This window comes from Equus asinus, chromosome 13 (assembly GCF_041296235.1).
Source record: "Equus asinus isolate D_3611 breed Donkey chromosome 13, EquAss-T2T_v2, whole genome shotgun sequence".
Lineage (NCBI taxonomy): Eukaryota > Metazoa > Chordata > Mammalia > Perissodactyla > Equidae > Equus > Equus asinus.
In genome coordinates, this window is record NC_091802.1 from 1,962,390 (window position 1) to 1,977,132 (window position 14,743).

Genomic DNA, 14,743 nt, shown 5'->3' on the forward strand with positions numbered 1-14,743 from the left:
CACCATGTGCACTAGTGAATGGACAGGGTGGGAGCGGGGAGGGAGGCAGAGGGTGAAAAAGGCAAATACACAGGGAGGCTGGAAAGGAGGTGGCGGGAAGTCAAGGTGGCTGTGATCTCTCTGTGTGAGTGAGTGGTCCATCGGGGCCCTGAACAGGAATATATGCACACACACGGAGCATCTTGAAGGCCGTGGCTGGCGCTCTGCAGCTCTGCGCACTGGAAGAGGACTGGACCCCGGGGGCCATCTATCTCCATTATGGCCTCAGCCGTGATTCCGCCTGCTGCCCGGCTTGGCTTCCCAGATGCACCTGCCTTTCCTGGCAATTAATCAGCAGGGACAGTGATTAGCAGCTCCAGGTCCACCAGCGACTTGGCCCAAGGCCACCGACTCTCTGACTCTCTCCCTGGAGGTAGCTCCCAGGCTTGTCCTCAGATTTCCTGGGGAGTAACAGGCCGGGGGGCGAGGCGGGTACAGGCTGAAGTTTCTGGGAAGGAGAGGTGAGGGAGGTGGCTCCTGGGCCTTCCCCTCAATCAGGTCTCCACTGTTGGCACCACTGCCCACCCTCTCGGAAGGTAAACAAGCCCTTTGTCCGGCTCCAGGCAGGCGGCCTCTGCTGACCCCGTGGGAAGCTCAGTCCTCACTCAGAAAGAGAATGGCGTGAGTGCTTCCGGGGTGAATGCACCACCTAGCAGCCTGCAGATGGCACCGTGGGGCCCAAGGCCACAGACTTCACACTCCTTATGGCCACTTTGTGTTTTTTAAAAAAATTTTTGAGATATAATTCAAAGTGGTTTTTAGTTGTGCAACCATCACCATAGTCTAATTCCAGAATATTTCTATTACCCTACATACAAACCCTGTGGCCAGTAGCTGTCACTCTCCACTCCTCCCAGCCCCTGGCACCACTAATCTACCTTCTGTCTCTATGGATTTGCCTCTTCTGTAAGTTTCATACAAACAGAATCATACAGTGTGTGACCTTTTGTGTCTGGCTTCTTTCCCTTAACATAATGTTTGAGGTTCATCTAAGTTTCAGCAGGTATCATTACTCCATTCATTTTCATGACTGACTAATACTCCGTTGCATGAAAGGACTACATTTTGTTGATCCATTCATCAGTTGATGGACACTTAGGTTGTTTCCCCCTTTTGGCTACTGTGAGTAATGCTGCTGTGAACATCTGGGCACAAGTTTTTGTGCGGACATGTGTTTCCATTTCTCTTGGGTGCATATCCAGAAGTGGCATTGCTGGGTCATATGGTGAATCTATTTTTAACTTATTGAGGAACCGCCAGACTGCTTCTCACAGAGGCTGCCCCAATTTACATTCCCATCAGCAGGGCTTTGCCAACACTTGCTATTTTTCTTTTCTTTTTTTTTTTTTAAAGATTTTCTTTTTTCCTTTTTTTTTTTTTTAAATATATATTTTTTAAAGATTTTATTTTTTTCCTTTTTCTCCCCAAAGCCCCCCGGTACATAGTTGTATATTCTTGGTTGTGGGTCCTTCTAGTTGTGGCATGTGGGACGCTGCCTCAGCGTGGTTTGATGAGCAGTGCCATGTCCGCGCCCAGGATTCAAACCAACGAAACACTGGGCCGCCTGCTGCAGAGCGCACGAACTTAACCACTCGGCCACGGGGCCAGCCCCAACACTTGCTATTTTTCCTTTTTAAAAATTGTAGCCATTCTGGTGGGCGTGAAGCAGGAAGTCATTGTGGCTTTGATTTGCATTTCCCTACTAACTATTGACGACGTTGGGTGTCTTTTCATGCACCTATTGGCGATGTCTATGTCTTCTTTGGAGAGAAGTCTGTTCAAGTCCTTTGCCCGTTTCTTGTATTGGGTTGATTGTCTTTGTTCACGAGCTGTTTATATATTCTGGATACTAGATCTTTATCAGGTATATGATTTACAAATATTTTCTCCAATTCTGTAGGTAGTCTTTCTCTTTCCTTATAAGGTCCTTTGATGCATTAAAGTTCCTTATTTTGATGGGCCACTTTGTTTTGCCCTGTAGGATTCAACCCAACTCAGCCAACCTTCCTCTGGGGCCTACTGGTGTGTGCTCGGCACTGCACCAGGTGTGGCTGAGGCCCCCAAAATGAACAAACCACCAGGCCTCCCCTCAGGTGGCTCAGAATCGACCAGGATAACACATAGATTTGCGTTTCTGACTGTGTGCCTGTAGTACACAAGCCAGCTGGGCAGATTTACACAACATCAGGAGGGAATCTCGGGTAGCTGGACTGCAGGACAGGTCATGTGGCCTATGAAGGGTTCCTTCTGGAGGTCTCCTGCAAGACACAGGCACGCTCCAAGCAGCCACACCAAGGGGGAAAGAGAAGCCCTTTCAGAGTGCCTGCCCATCAGAAAAGAGTGGCAGGTACTAACAACCCATGGGGCAAAGAAGAAATCAGAAGAGAAATCAAAAACTACCTGGAGACAAATGAAAATGGAAATACAACATCCTAAAACCTATAGGATGCAGCAAAAGCAGTTCTAAGAAGGAAGTTCACAGTAATAAATGCCTACCTCAAGAAAGAAGAAAAGTCTCCAACAACCTAACTTTATACCTCAAGGAACTAGAAAAAGAGGAACAAACAAAGCCTAAAGTTAGTAGGTGGAAGGAAATAAAAAAGATCAGAGCAGGAATAAATGAAATAGAGACTAAAAAGATAATAGAAAAGATCAATGAAACAAACAGCTGGTGGTTTTTGAAAAGATAAACAAAATTGACAAACTTTTTAGCTAGACCCACCAAGAAAAAGAGAGAACGCAAATAAATGAAAGAGGAGATGTTACAACTGATACCACAGAAATACAAAGGATCATAAGAGACCCCTATGAATAATTATACACCAACAAATAGGATAAGCTAGAAGAAATGAATAAATTCCTAGAACCATACTACCTACCAAGACTGAATCATAAAGAAATAGAGAATCTGAACAGACTGGTTCCCCTCAGGGAGACAGAATCAGTAATCAAAAACCTCCCAACAAACAAAAGTCCAGGATGATATGACTTCATTGGTAAAGCCCACCAAACCTTTAAAGAAGAATTAATACCAATCCTTCTCAAACTCTTCCAGAAGAGGAGGGAACACTTCCAAACTCATTTTACAAGGCCAGAATTACCCTGATACCAAAACCAGACAGGGACATCACAAGGCAAGAAAATTACAGGCCAATACCCCTAGTGAACATATGCAAAAATCCTCAATCCTCTTGAAACAAAAAAACAACCTACTAACTGGGAAAAAATATTTGCAAGTCATATATCTGACAAAGGCTTAATATCCTTAATATATAAAGAACTCTCGCAACTCAACCACAAAACATCAAACAACCCAATCAAAAAATGGGCTGGAGACATGAACAGACATTTCTCCAAAGAAGATATACTGATGGCCAACAGGCACATGAAAAGATGCTCATCATCGCTGATCATCAGGGAAATGCAAATCAAAACTACACTAAGATATCACCTTATACCCGTTAGAATGACAAAAATATCTAAAACTAATAGCAACAAATGTTGGAGAGGTTGCGGAGAAAAAGGAACCCTCATACACTGCTGGTGGGAATGCAAACTGGTGCAGCCACTATGGAAAACAGTATGGAGATTCCTCAAAAAACTAAAAATAGAACTACCATACGATCCAGCCATCCCACTACTGGGTATTTATCCAAAGAGCTTGAAGTCAGCAATCCCAAAAGTCCTATGCACCCCAATGTTTCTTGCAGCACTGTTTACAATAGCCAAGACGTGGAAGCAACCTAAGTGTCCAGCAACAGACGAATGGATAAAGAAGATGTGGTACATATATACAACGGAATACTACTCAGCTGCAAAACAGAACAAAATCATTCCATTTGCAATAACATGGATGGACCTTGAGAGAATTATGTTAAGTGAAATAAACCAGTGAGAGAAAGATAATCTGTGTATGACTCCACTCATATGAGGAATTTAAAACTATGGACCAAGAACAGATTAGTGGCTACCAGGGGAAAGGTGGGGTGGGGGGTGGGCACAAAGGGTGAAGTGGTGCACCTACAACATGACTGACAAACATTAATGTACAACTGAAATTTCACAAGATTGTAACCTATCAATAACTCAATAAAAATAAATAAATAAATAAATAAATAAATAAAATCCTCAATCCTCAGCAAACTGAATTCAACAATTCAAATAAATTCAAAGTCAACAATTCAAAAAAAATAAAAAATACAAATAAAGAAAATGTGGTGTATACACACAGACACACACACACACACACACACACACACACACACACAAAATGGAATATTATTCAGCCACAAAAAAAGAATGAAATCTGGGGGCCAGCCTGGTAGTGCAGCGGTTAAGTTCACACGTTCCACTTCAGCGGCCATGGGTTCGCCAGTTGGGATCCCAGGTGTGGACCTACACACATCTTATCAAGCCATGCTGTGGTGGCATCCCACATATAAGACAGAGGAAGATGGGCACAGATGTTAGCTCAGGGCCAATCTTCCTCAGCAAAAAGAGAAGGATTGGCTGTAGATGTTAGCTCAGGGCCAATCTTCCTCAATAAATAAATAAAAGAATGAAATCTTGCCATTTGTGACAACAGAATGGAACTTGAGGACATTAAGCTAAGTGAAATAAGTCAGACAGAGGAATAAAAGCACCATATGATCTCACTTATATGTGGAATCTTAAAAAATAATAATAATAAGCTCATAGATATTGAGAACAAATTGTTTGCCAGAGGCAGGGTGTGGGGTGGGCAAAATGAGTGAAGGGAATCAAAAGGTACAAACTTCCAGTCACGACAAACAAGCCCTGGGGCGTCATGTAGAGCATGCTGACTAGTTAACAGCTCTGCACGGCATACCTGGAAGTTGCTCAGGGAGTAAATCTTAAGAGTTCTCATCACAAGAAAAAAATTCTGTAACTCTGTGTGGTGATGGATGGTAACTAGACTTATTACGGGCATCATTTTGCAATACACACAAAATATCAAACCATTATACTGTACACCTAAAGCTAACATAATGTCAATTATACTTCAACTAAAAACTTAATTAAAAAAACAAAACAATACACCATGATCAACTAGGATTTATTCCAGGGATGCAGGGATGGTTCAACATCTGCAAATCAATCAACGTGATACACCACCTTAATAAAATGAAGAATAAAAATCACATGATCATCTTAATAGATGCAGAAAAAGCATTTGACAAAATTCAGCATCATTTATGATAAAAGCTCTCAACAAAGAGGGTACAGAGAGAATATACATTATAAAGGCCATATATGACAAACCTACAGCCAACATCATACTCAACGGTGAAAAGCTGAAAGCTTTCCCTCTCAGATCAAGAACAAGACAAGAATAGACACGCGCGCCACTTTTATTCAACATAGTATCTGAAGTTCTAGCCACAGCAATTAGGCAAGAAAAAGAAATAAAAGGCATCCAAATTGCAAAGGAAGAAGTAAAACTGTCACTCTTTGCAGATGACATGATATTGTATAGAGAAAACCCTAAAGACCCCACCAAAACACTGTTACAACTAATAAGCAAATTCAGTAAAGTTGCAGGATAAAAAATCGACATACAAAAATCTGTTGTGTTTCTATACACTAATAACAAACTATCAGAAATTAAGAAAACAATCCCATTTACGACTGCATCAAAAAGAACAAAATACCTAGGAATAAATTTAACCCAGGAGATGAAAGACCTGGACACTGAAAACTACAGAATAGAGCCCAGAAAGAAACCCACACCTATAGGTCAATTAATTCACGATAAAGGAGCCAAGAATATGCAATGGGGAAAGGACAGGCTACCCAATAAATGGTGCTGGGAAAATGGGACAGCCACATGCAGAAGAAGGAAACTGGACCCCTTCTTACGTCATACACAAAACTCAACTCAAGATAGTTCAAAGATTTGAACAGAAGACCTGAAACCATAAAACTCCTAGATGAAAACACAGGCAGCAAACTCCTCGACACGGGTGTTCACGATGATTTTTTGGATTTTACACCAAAAGTAAAGGGAAAAAAAGCAAAAATTAACAAGTGAAACCACATCAAACTTGAAAGCTTCCTCACAGCAAAGGAAACCTCAACAGACTCAGGCGGCAAGGGCCGACAGGACGGCCCGGCAGAGGAGGCTCCAGGGGCGGGATCGGGTGTCAGCAACTGTCCAGAACCCCGAGGGTCTCCAAGACACTGACAATGCCAATCACAGTGACTCGATGCAGCATCTCACCGTTTCTAAAGTGCTTTTACTGGAGCTCACTTAACCCTCAACACGGAGGGCAACGCGAGTGAGCTCCATTTACATATGAGGAAGCAAGGGCCCCTCAGAACCTACTGGTGGGGTCACACCGCCAGAAAGAGGGTCAGCAGAACAACCCTAGGGCTCCGAACCCAGGGCTCCTTCTAGCCACAGGTGGCCCCTCTCTCCACCCTCCTCATTAGCCCAGTTGTTTTTCAAACGAGCTACCTGGTACAGTCATGTCTCTCTTAATGAAGGGGACGCATCAGGAGAAATGCATCGTTAGGCGATCCCGTCGTTGTGCGAACATCATGGAGCGCACTTACACAAACCTAGGTGCCATAGCCTGCCACACACCTGGGCTCCACGGTACAGACTATTGCTCCCCAGCTGCAACCTGTGCAGCGTGTTACCGCACTGAACACTGCTGGCAATTCTAACACAAGGGTAAGTACTGATGTAGCTAAACATATCTAAACATAGAAAAGATACAGTAAAAAAAGATGAAAAATGGCACCCCTGTACAGGACATTTACCGTGAATGGAGCTCGCCAGACTGGAAGTTGCTCTGGGTGAGTCAGTGAGAGAGCAGTGAGTGATGTGAACGCCTAGGACGTCACTGCTCACTGCTGCAGGCTCTATAAACACTGTGCACTTACGCTACACTGAATATATTTTTCTTCAATAATAGACTAGCCTTAGCTTACTGGAACATCTTTACTTTACAAACAATTTTTAAAACTTTTTGACTCTTGCATAATAACAGCTTAAAACACAAAACGCACTGTATACCTTAGAGACAGTATATTAATAAAGATATAGTATGTTAATAAAATGTTTCAGATATATAGTTAAAAACTAATTATAAAAATATTAGTAGTTGTTGCCCAAATATCGTCTGACTGGTGCTGAATTGTCATTATTAGGAAAGGGAGGGGCCAGGCCAGTGGGGGAGTCATTAAGTTTGCGTGCTCCGCTTTGGTGGCCCAGGGCTCACTGGTTCGGATCCTGGGCGCAGACGGAGGCACGGCTCATCAAGCCATGCTGTGGTGGCGTCCCACATAGAAGAACTAGGATGACCTACAACTAGAATACACAACCATGTGCTGGGGCTTTGGGAAGGAAAACAGAGGAAGATTGGCAACAGCTGTTAGCTCAGGGCCAATCTTAAAAAAAAAAAAAAAAGAAATGGAGAGCATTGTGATTTTTCTTTCTTTGTATCCTTATTCTATACACATTTTTTTCTATTTAAAATTTTTTTTTAATCTTTAAACCTTTTTTTGTGAAAAACTAAGACACACATTAGCCTAGGCCTACACAGGGTCAGGATCATCAACCCCGCTGTCCTTCACCTCCACATCTTGTTCCACTAGAAGGTCTTCAGGGCAATAACACGCATGGAGCTGTCATCTCCCGTGATAACAATGCCTCCTCCTGGAACGCCTCCTGAAGGACCTCCCTGAGGCTCTCCTTGAGGAGGTGTCACTCTTGCCAGGAACATGTCCATGGTGGTTTGCTTGCTTAGTTTCTTTTGTTCATCACAGATTCACTTGTGAGCAGATAATGCACCAGGAACATTCCTCTCTATGAATGAAAACCCGTCAGTGTTGGGGTCTGTGTTTTCAAAGCTTTTAAGGAGCTTGCTGAGGTCTGTGGAAGCTTCTGCTGAACCCTTCGCTGTGAATTTTCTCGGGGGTTCCTCTTCTCCTGCCTCTTCTTTGCTACGCATTCCCATTCCAGTTCCAAGCCCTCATCAGTCAATTCCTCCAGGAGCCCCTCAGTGTCGTCCGCAGCCACACCCTAGTCAAGGATGTTTCCGTCTCCACCACAGCCTTGTTGATTTCTGCAACCTCCTCATCCTTGGCAAATCCTTGGAAGTCATGGATGAACCTCTTAAGTGTCTTCTTCCAAATGCCATTCATACGCTCCTTGATGACATGACCCCAAGTCCAGGCAAGGTTCTTGGTCAGTCAGAGATGTTGCAATTCTTCCAGAATTGCATCAGTGTCTTCTCAGTTGCAGCAACATCCTGGGCAAAGGTCTTCCTCAGGTAGCAGGCCTTAAAAGCTGCTATCCATTGGTTGGATCAGAGAAGTGGTACTTGGAGGGAGAAACACTGCTTTGACGCTGGGATGAAGAACACCAATAAAAGGAGGATGTCCGGGAGCATTATCAACAATAAGCCAAATCTTGAAAGATCTGTCATTCTCCAATCAGTACTTCTCCATGTGGCCGGCACAGCAATTCAGGAGGGCGTCTCGGAAGAGGAGCAGAGTCAACCGTGACTTCTCATTGCTCCTGTGGTACACTGGCAGTGTGTGCTTATTGATGTCAGAAGGCCCTCGGGTGCTCCCTCTGCCAGATCACAAAGGATTTCAATGTGTAGCCTGCAACACTGCCCCCAAGCAAGACTGTAATCCTGTCTTCAAAAGCCTTGAAACCTGGCATTGACGGGGCCTCCTTATGGATGAAAGTCCTTTCACACATCTGCTTCCAGAATATGGAGCTGTCATCCATATTGAATATTTGCTCTAGCAAGTAGTTTTTCTCCACAATCAGCTCACCTAGAGTTTCCAAAAATTCTCCAGCTGCCTTCATATCAGCACTCACAGACCCACCACTCACTTTCGCATCATGTAAGGAATAACGATTCTTTTTTTTTTCTCCCCAAATCCCCCCAGGACACAGTTGTATATTTTAGTGTGGGTCCTCCTAATTGCGCCATGTGGGACGCCACCTCAGCATGGCCTGACGAGCGGTGCCGTGTCCGCGCCCAGGATCCGAACCAGTGAAACCCTGGGCCGCCAAAGCAGAGCGTGCGAACTTAACCGCTCGGCCATGGGGCCGGCCCCGGAATAGCTATTCTTGAATCATTTAAACCATCCAAGCCTAACAGTGAATTCAACATCACAGTTGGGTCCTGGCTTTTCTTTCAACACCACAAGCAAGCTTTTTGCTGTGGCCGTGGTCATCATGGAGCTGAGAGGGACATGTTTCTGTGCCTAGTCTTAATCCAGTCATGAGAAGTTCCTCTGTGTCTGACATAGGCTTCTCAAAGTTCTGTCTGTCTCGTTGCCTTCAATGAAGTAGATTCTTCAACAACTCCCATCAATAACCATCTCAGATTTTCCACCTTCGTAGTTCTTAATCACTTTTAATTTCATTTCCAGGTCAATCACTTGACATGGCCTCTCAGTGGTGACATTAGCAGTGGATTTCAGGGGCCATGATGAACAAAACAACATGAGATTAAATCAAGCGCAGGAGGAAATGATGCAAACAAGAGACACGGTAAACACGGGATGTATCAGGCTGCCGCCGGCATAACCTGGCAGACTCTTTTACAGTAAACTTTTTTTAATAAGTAGAAAGAGTACACTCTCAAATAATGATAAGAGTATAGTGCAGTAAATACATAAACCAGTAACACAGTTGTTCGTTGTCACTATCAAGTGTTACGTACTGCATGTAACTATGCGTGCCACACTGTCACACGACCGGCCATGCAGTAGGTTGATTTACACCAGCATCACCACTAATGAATCAGGAATGCATTGTGCTACGAGGTCAAAGCAGCTATGACGTCACTATGGATAGGAACGTCTGACCTCCATTCTAATCGTACGGGACCGCCACCATATAGCCAGTTTGTGGTTGACTGAAACGTCATTAAGCAATGTGACTTATGTGACTTTAAGATATAGCTTTAAAGTCCATTGATTTTTTCCCTCTCAGTGGACGGGATAATGCTTTCAAAATGGCATCGAGGGGCTGGCTCCGCGGCCAAGTGGTTAAGTTCGTGTGCTCCGCTGCGGCGGCCCAGGGTTCGGATCCTGGGCGTGGACATGGCACCACTCGTCCGGCCACGTTGAGGTGGCGTCCCACATCCCACAACTAGAAGGACCTGCAACTAAGATATACAACTGTGTACGGGGGGGCTGGGGGGAGATAAAGCAAGAAAAAAAAGATTGGCAACGGTTGTTAGCTCAGGTGCCGATCTTTAAAAGAAAAAAAAAATGACATCAAAGTCTGTTAGAAATTACATAAGCTTTCATGTCCTTATACTTGACCCTCCTGGCAGGCCCAGCGTCAGGGGAGCACTAGGCGGGGAGTCACGAGCCCTGGGTGCCAGACCCAGACCTGCCCCGGTCGTCCTCCACACTTGGGGAAACCAGTTTTGCTCTCTGGAGCTGTTTCCCTAGCAGCAAGATGAGGTGGGAGTGGGCACAGGCAGCGTTCTGTGCCCCTGATGACAGCCCTGCCTCTCAGAAACCCGCCACCTGCCGCATGGAATGTGTGGACAATGTGGGTCCCATCTGCACGATGGAATGTTACTCAGTGGCGCAAAGGACAGCTGTCACCGACTTTATGCGAGCCAGAGGAGCCAGACCAGAGGAGTGCTTTCTGCCTAATTCCACGTGCGTGAAGTCCTGGAACGGGCAGAAGCCACCTGTCCCGACAGAAGTGAGAACAGTGGTTGCTGGGGCTGGGGGCTGCAGCAGGGAGGGGAGACTGACGAGGCAGGGGCGTGAGGGGAGGTTTTGGGGAAGGAGACGTTCTACATCTCGATCAGGACAGACACAATTGTCAAGCTCATCAAGCTGTACACTGAAAATGTGTGCATTCTATTCTACATACATGACACCTCAATAGAGCTGGCTTTTAAACATGCAGTTCTCGTTGAATCTGAGCTCTGAGGACAGATGGGAACAGCTGCCAATGCCCGTGCCCTGGCAGACTCTTCCACACGCAGAGTCCCGAGTCTGTCCCCTGAAGGGAGGCTTCTTCCTTCTGCTTTCATGAGGCACAGCAGACATGTCCAAGGACACCCGGCTGTGAACGGACCCGAGCCCGGAGCCCAGACTCCTCCCACTGCTTCTATATCACAGCACACTCCTGAGTGGCCAGGAGGCAGCCTGTTCTGCAACGGAGCAAACCAAGGCTCAGAAGAGCCCAGGTGAGCACTCAGGCATCTGGACTCACAGGCTGGGCCCTCCACCAGGCCTCTACTGTTCTGGGGACAATGAAACATCTTTCTTCCAAGGGCCCCTTAGGCATCACTCGGCCTCCCCTGGCCTCCTCCCACCTGTCCATTCACCTGGGAAACAGTGGGGTGCTAAATGCACATTCAGAGCCATCTAATCACAAAGGGCAGCGGAGCCCAGGACTGGCCACGCAGGAAAGGGAAACAGTAAACAGTGACTCCCATGAATGACTCCTGTCTGCCTCTGGTCGGCCTCCATTAGATCGGGCTGTTATTTCATGGCAGTCAATAAATGAGGAGCCAGGGGCCTCGCAGCATCCAAGCTTAATTTCCCTCCCCGCCTGGCAGTTGCACCTTCCCCTCCTTGCACTCCCAGCTGCACACTTCATCTGATTAAGGGACCGGAAGCAGGCAACAGAGCATGAGCACCGGGGGCTAGCTGCAAGGGCCGAGCTGTGGGATGACGCAGGTCACCATCCTTGGGCTGTGAGTGCCGCAGGAGGCAGAATGACAGGACGCTCTGCTGTCACCGCTCCTGGCCTTGCTGGTCTTCTGGATTTCCAGAATCCCCAAATATTGATGAACTGGCCCAACCCTTCCCTACCTCATGCCCAAACTCCCTCTCCCTGGCATTCCCAGATAAATACATCGCCCCACCTCCAGTAAATTTGAATTTTGGATAAGAACAAATAATTTCTAGTATAAGTTGTCCCAAACGTTGCATTTGTTGTTTATCTGAAACCCAAACTCAACTGAGGCTCTGTAATCATGTCCCTTTTTTTTTTCCCAATCTCTCCCACAGGCTCCGTGCCAGGGCAGAAGAGACAGGAACTGGCTGGTGGAGCAAGAGGAACACTGGAATGGGTGGAAATCCAGCGATGCCCTTCTGGCCTGGACTGTCACCAGCCAGCCGCGCGTCTGGAGGCAAATCACGTAATTCCATGCTGCCTCAACTGAGTCAGCTGTAAAATACAAAAAAATGAGACAATAACTCCTGGTTGCTCACGTGCCAGGACTGCTCACACAGACTCCAGCAGGCTCCACATAGTGACCTCATACCTCAGGCCTTCAGCATGTAAGCCCTGCACACCATGTGCCCCCGATAGGGCCAGTCCCTTTAGCTATCAAGATAACTCTTGTCACTGTCCACAGGAAGGCAGAAATCTGCCTTCACCAAGTCCCCAAGACAATGTGATGCGTTTGAGCCAGGAGCCACCAGCATCGCATAGTGACATGTCCCTGCCACTCAGAACTGAGGCTTGCTGGGTTTAAGGCCAGGGAGCACAGGCACAAGCACAGAGTGTGTGACTGGTTACATTGCTGACTTGCGACCTAGAGCTCCTGCATGTAAGCCAGCAAGGGCCTTGCCAGGTTCAGCAGGCCCAAGAGCCACAGGCTCCACAAGCCCAGGCTCGGGTCCTGGACCCCGTGTTTAGAGACCAGGTTCCCTTGGGTGATCTCCTCTGCTTGAAACAACAATAATACCTGCCACAGAGAGCTGCTGCGGGATTATACATGATGTGCTCAGCCAGGGCAGGCACCAGTTAAGTGTGTCCCCGGCAGACCCTCACTCAGAGATGCTGACAACCCAGTGGCACCTGTTAGAACCAGGGAAAGCCATGACGTGCCAAGCATCCTGCAACTGTCTGAGCATCACACTAGGGACACAGTGAGTGTGGGTCACAGCAACTGAGAAGATGAGAGGCATGTGGGTGAGGGTACAAGTGACGGAGATATGGAGATCTAAGAGGTCTTTTCAGTGCCCACAGCCCAAAGACCAGAGAAAGTCTCCAGCGCTAGAAGGTAATGAGAAATATCCTTCTACCCAATCCATTCACCCATCCACCCATCCATCTACCTACCCCCCATCCATCCACCCATCTGCCCATCCATCCACCTAACTACCACCATCCGCCCACCCTTCCACCCATCCATCCATCATCCATCCATCCATCCATCTACCACCCATCACCCACCATCCATCCATCCACCCACTCACCTACCATCCGTCCATCTAGCCATTCACCCATCCATCTACGCATTCATCCAGCGTTTACTGGGGGATCTACAATACGCCAGATATTGTGCTAGATAATAGTTTTGAAAAGAAAACAGGAAAAAAATATATACAAAGTTATTTCAAAAGTTATAACAATGGGGCTTATTTTGATATAATATACGCAATTTAGCAATGTTAATTAAAGCCAAGGATGCCTCATTCCCTGAACGCACCAGCACCACCCCTTTGTCCGGGTGTCCACAGCACAAAAGCAAGGGCCGTGGGAGGAGACTAGCAGAGCCCATGCAGAGGCTTGGAGAGCCGTCTCTCCAACTTGGTGAGGCCCTTTTCTGGAGACATCCTCCCCTTTGCCTCTCAAACTTCCTACATGTCCTTGAAGTGAGGGCGACTGAGAGTGGATTTTTTAAATACCCCATTTATTTAAAAGACAGAGGCTCTTTCCTGTTCACTGAACAACTAATTGTTGAGCATCTACCCTGGCGCCCAGCAGGATAGCTTGTGGGTTAAGAGCGTTAGGTTCTGGGTTCAAACACCAGCTCCCCTACTTACTGGCTGTGTGACCTTGGGTGGATCATTTCCCCCTCTCTGCTTCAGTTTACTGACCTATAAAATGGGGCTAATCGTACACTACCTCATAGCTTTGCTATGAGAATCAAGGCATTAGCACACGAGATGCTCAGAGGGCAGGCCTGGAGAGTGGCAAATGTGCAAATGGCGGTGCTGCTGCTTGCCTCACTCTGGAGTGCACGAGTGAGTGGGAGGTGAGAGGCAGAAAGCAGGCCTGGCTGTTGGCCTGACAGGCCGCTGCAGTGGACATGAAGAAAGTCCATTGTGGGCCAGCGTCCCCGGCAGAGGACAGACAGACCCTGGGTCACACTCGGCACCAGGCCCGCCCAGCTGCCAGTCCCTCCCAGCCCGGGCCAGCCCTCGGCCTCACCAAAGGCCCCTCCTCTTGCTCTCCACGTGCTTCCACACCTAAACCCACTCAAAGCCCAGCTGCAGCCACAGGATGTCTGAAACCCTCAGCCGAGTCACACCCTCCACAATCTAGTCTAGGGTTCTCAACCTGGGGACCCGGGGCATGTTACGGGGTTCAGTGAATATCCCAGAACTGAGGCAGACAGCAAGGTGCTTTTGCATGGTAATTCTTGCTGAGGAGAAGCCAGAGTTTCCATGAGCTTTTCAAAGAAGGCCACGGGCCCGAAAGTGAGAACCCCTCTTCTCATGATACGGTCCACCCCCACCCAGACACACGGATGCTCCTGCTGTCTATCTGCCTTTCTGCTTGTGCCTCCAGCTCCTCCCGCCTGCAGCGGGGCCCCACCCCTCCTCCCTGACTCTACCCACTCCCCCACCCCCATGAGCTGCTCTGGATCACCCCAGCTACAGCCAGAACATTCCCACTCCTCTGAACTCACTCACATACACCTGGGGAATACTGGACCTGGTT

At 47.1% G+C, this 14,743-nt stretch overlaps 1 protein-coding gene across 8 annotated transcripts in view; it reads right to left on the minus strand.

Moving 5' to 3' along the window:
- The window catches only part of PEMT (phosphatidylethanolamine N-methyltransferase), an 83,044-nt gene that overhangs the window by 17,481 nt on the left and 50,820 nt on the right, over positions 1 to 14,743 (minus strand). The window contains exon 1 of one of the 8 annotated variants that reach the window (XM_070482232.1): positions 171 to 302. The exons of the other annotated variants lie outside the window; for them this stretch is intronic. Within the exon in view, the coding sequence (XP_070338333.1) occupies positions 171 to 257 (87 nt within the window). The 5' untranslated portion in view covers positions 258 to 302. Of the gene's footprint in view, positions 1 to 170; positions 303 to 14,743 lie in introns of those variants that run through there. 8 annotated transcript variants of the gene reach the window in all.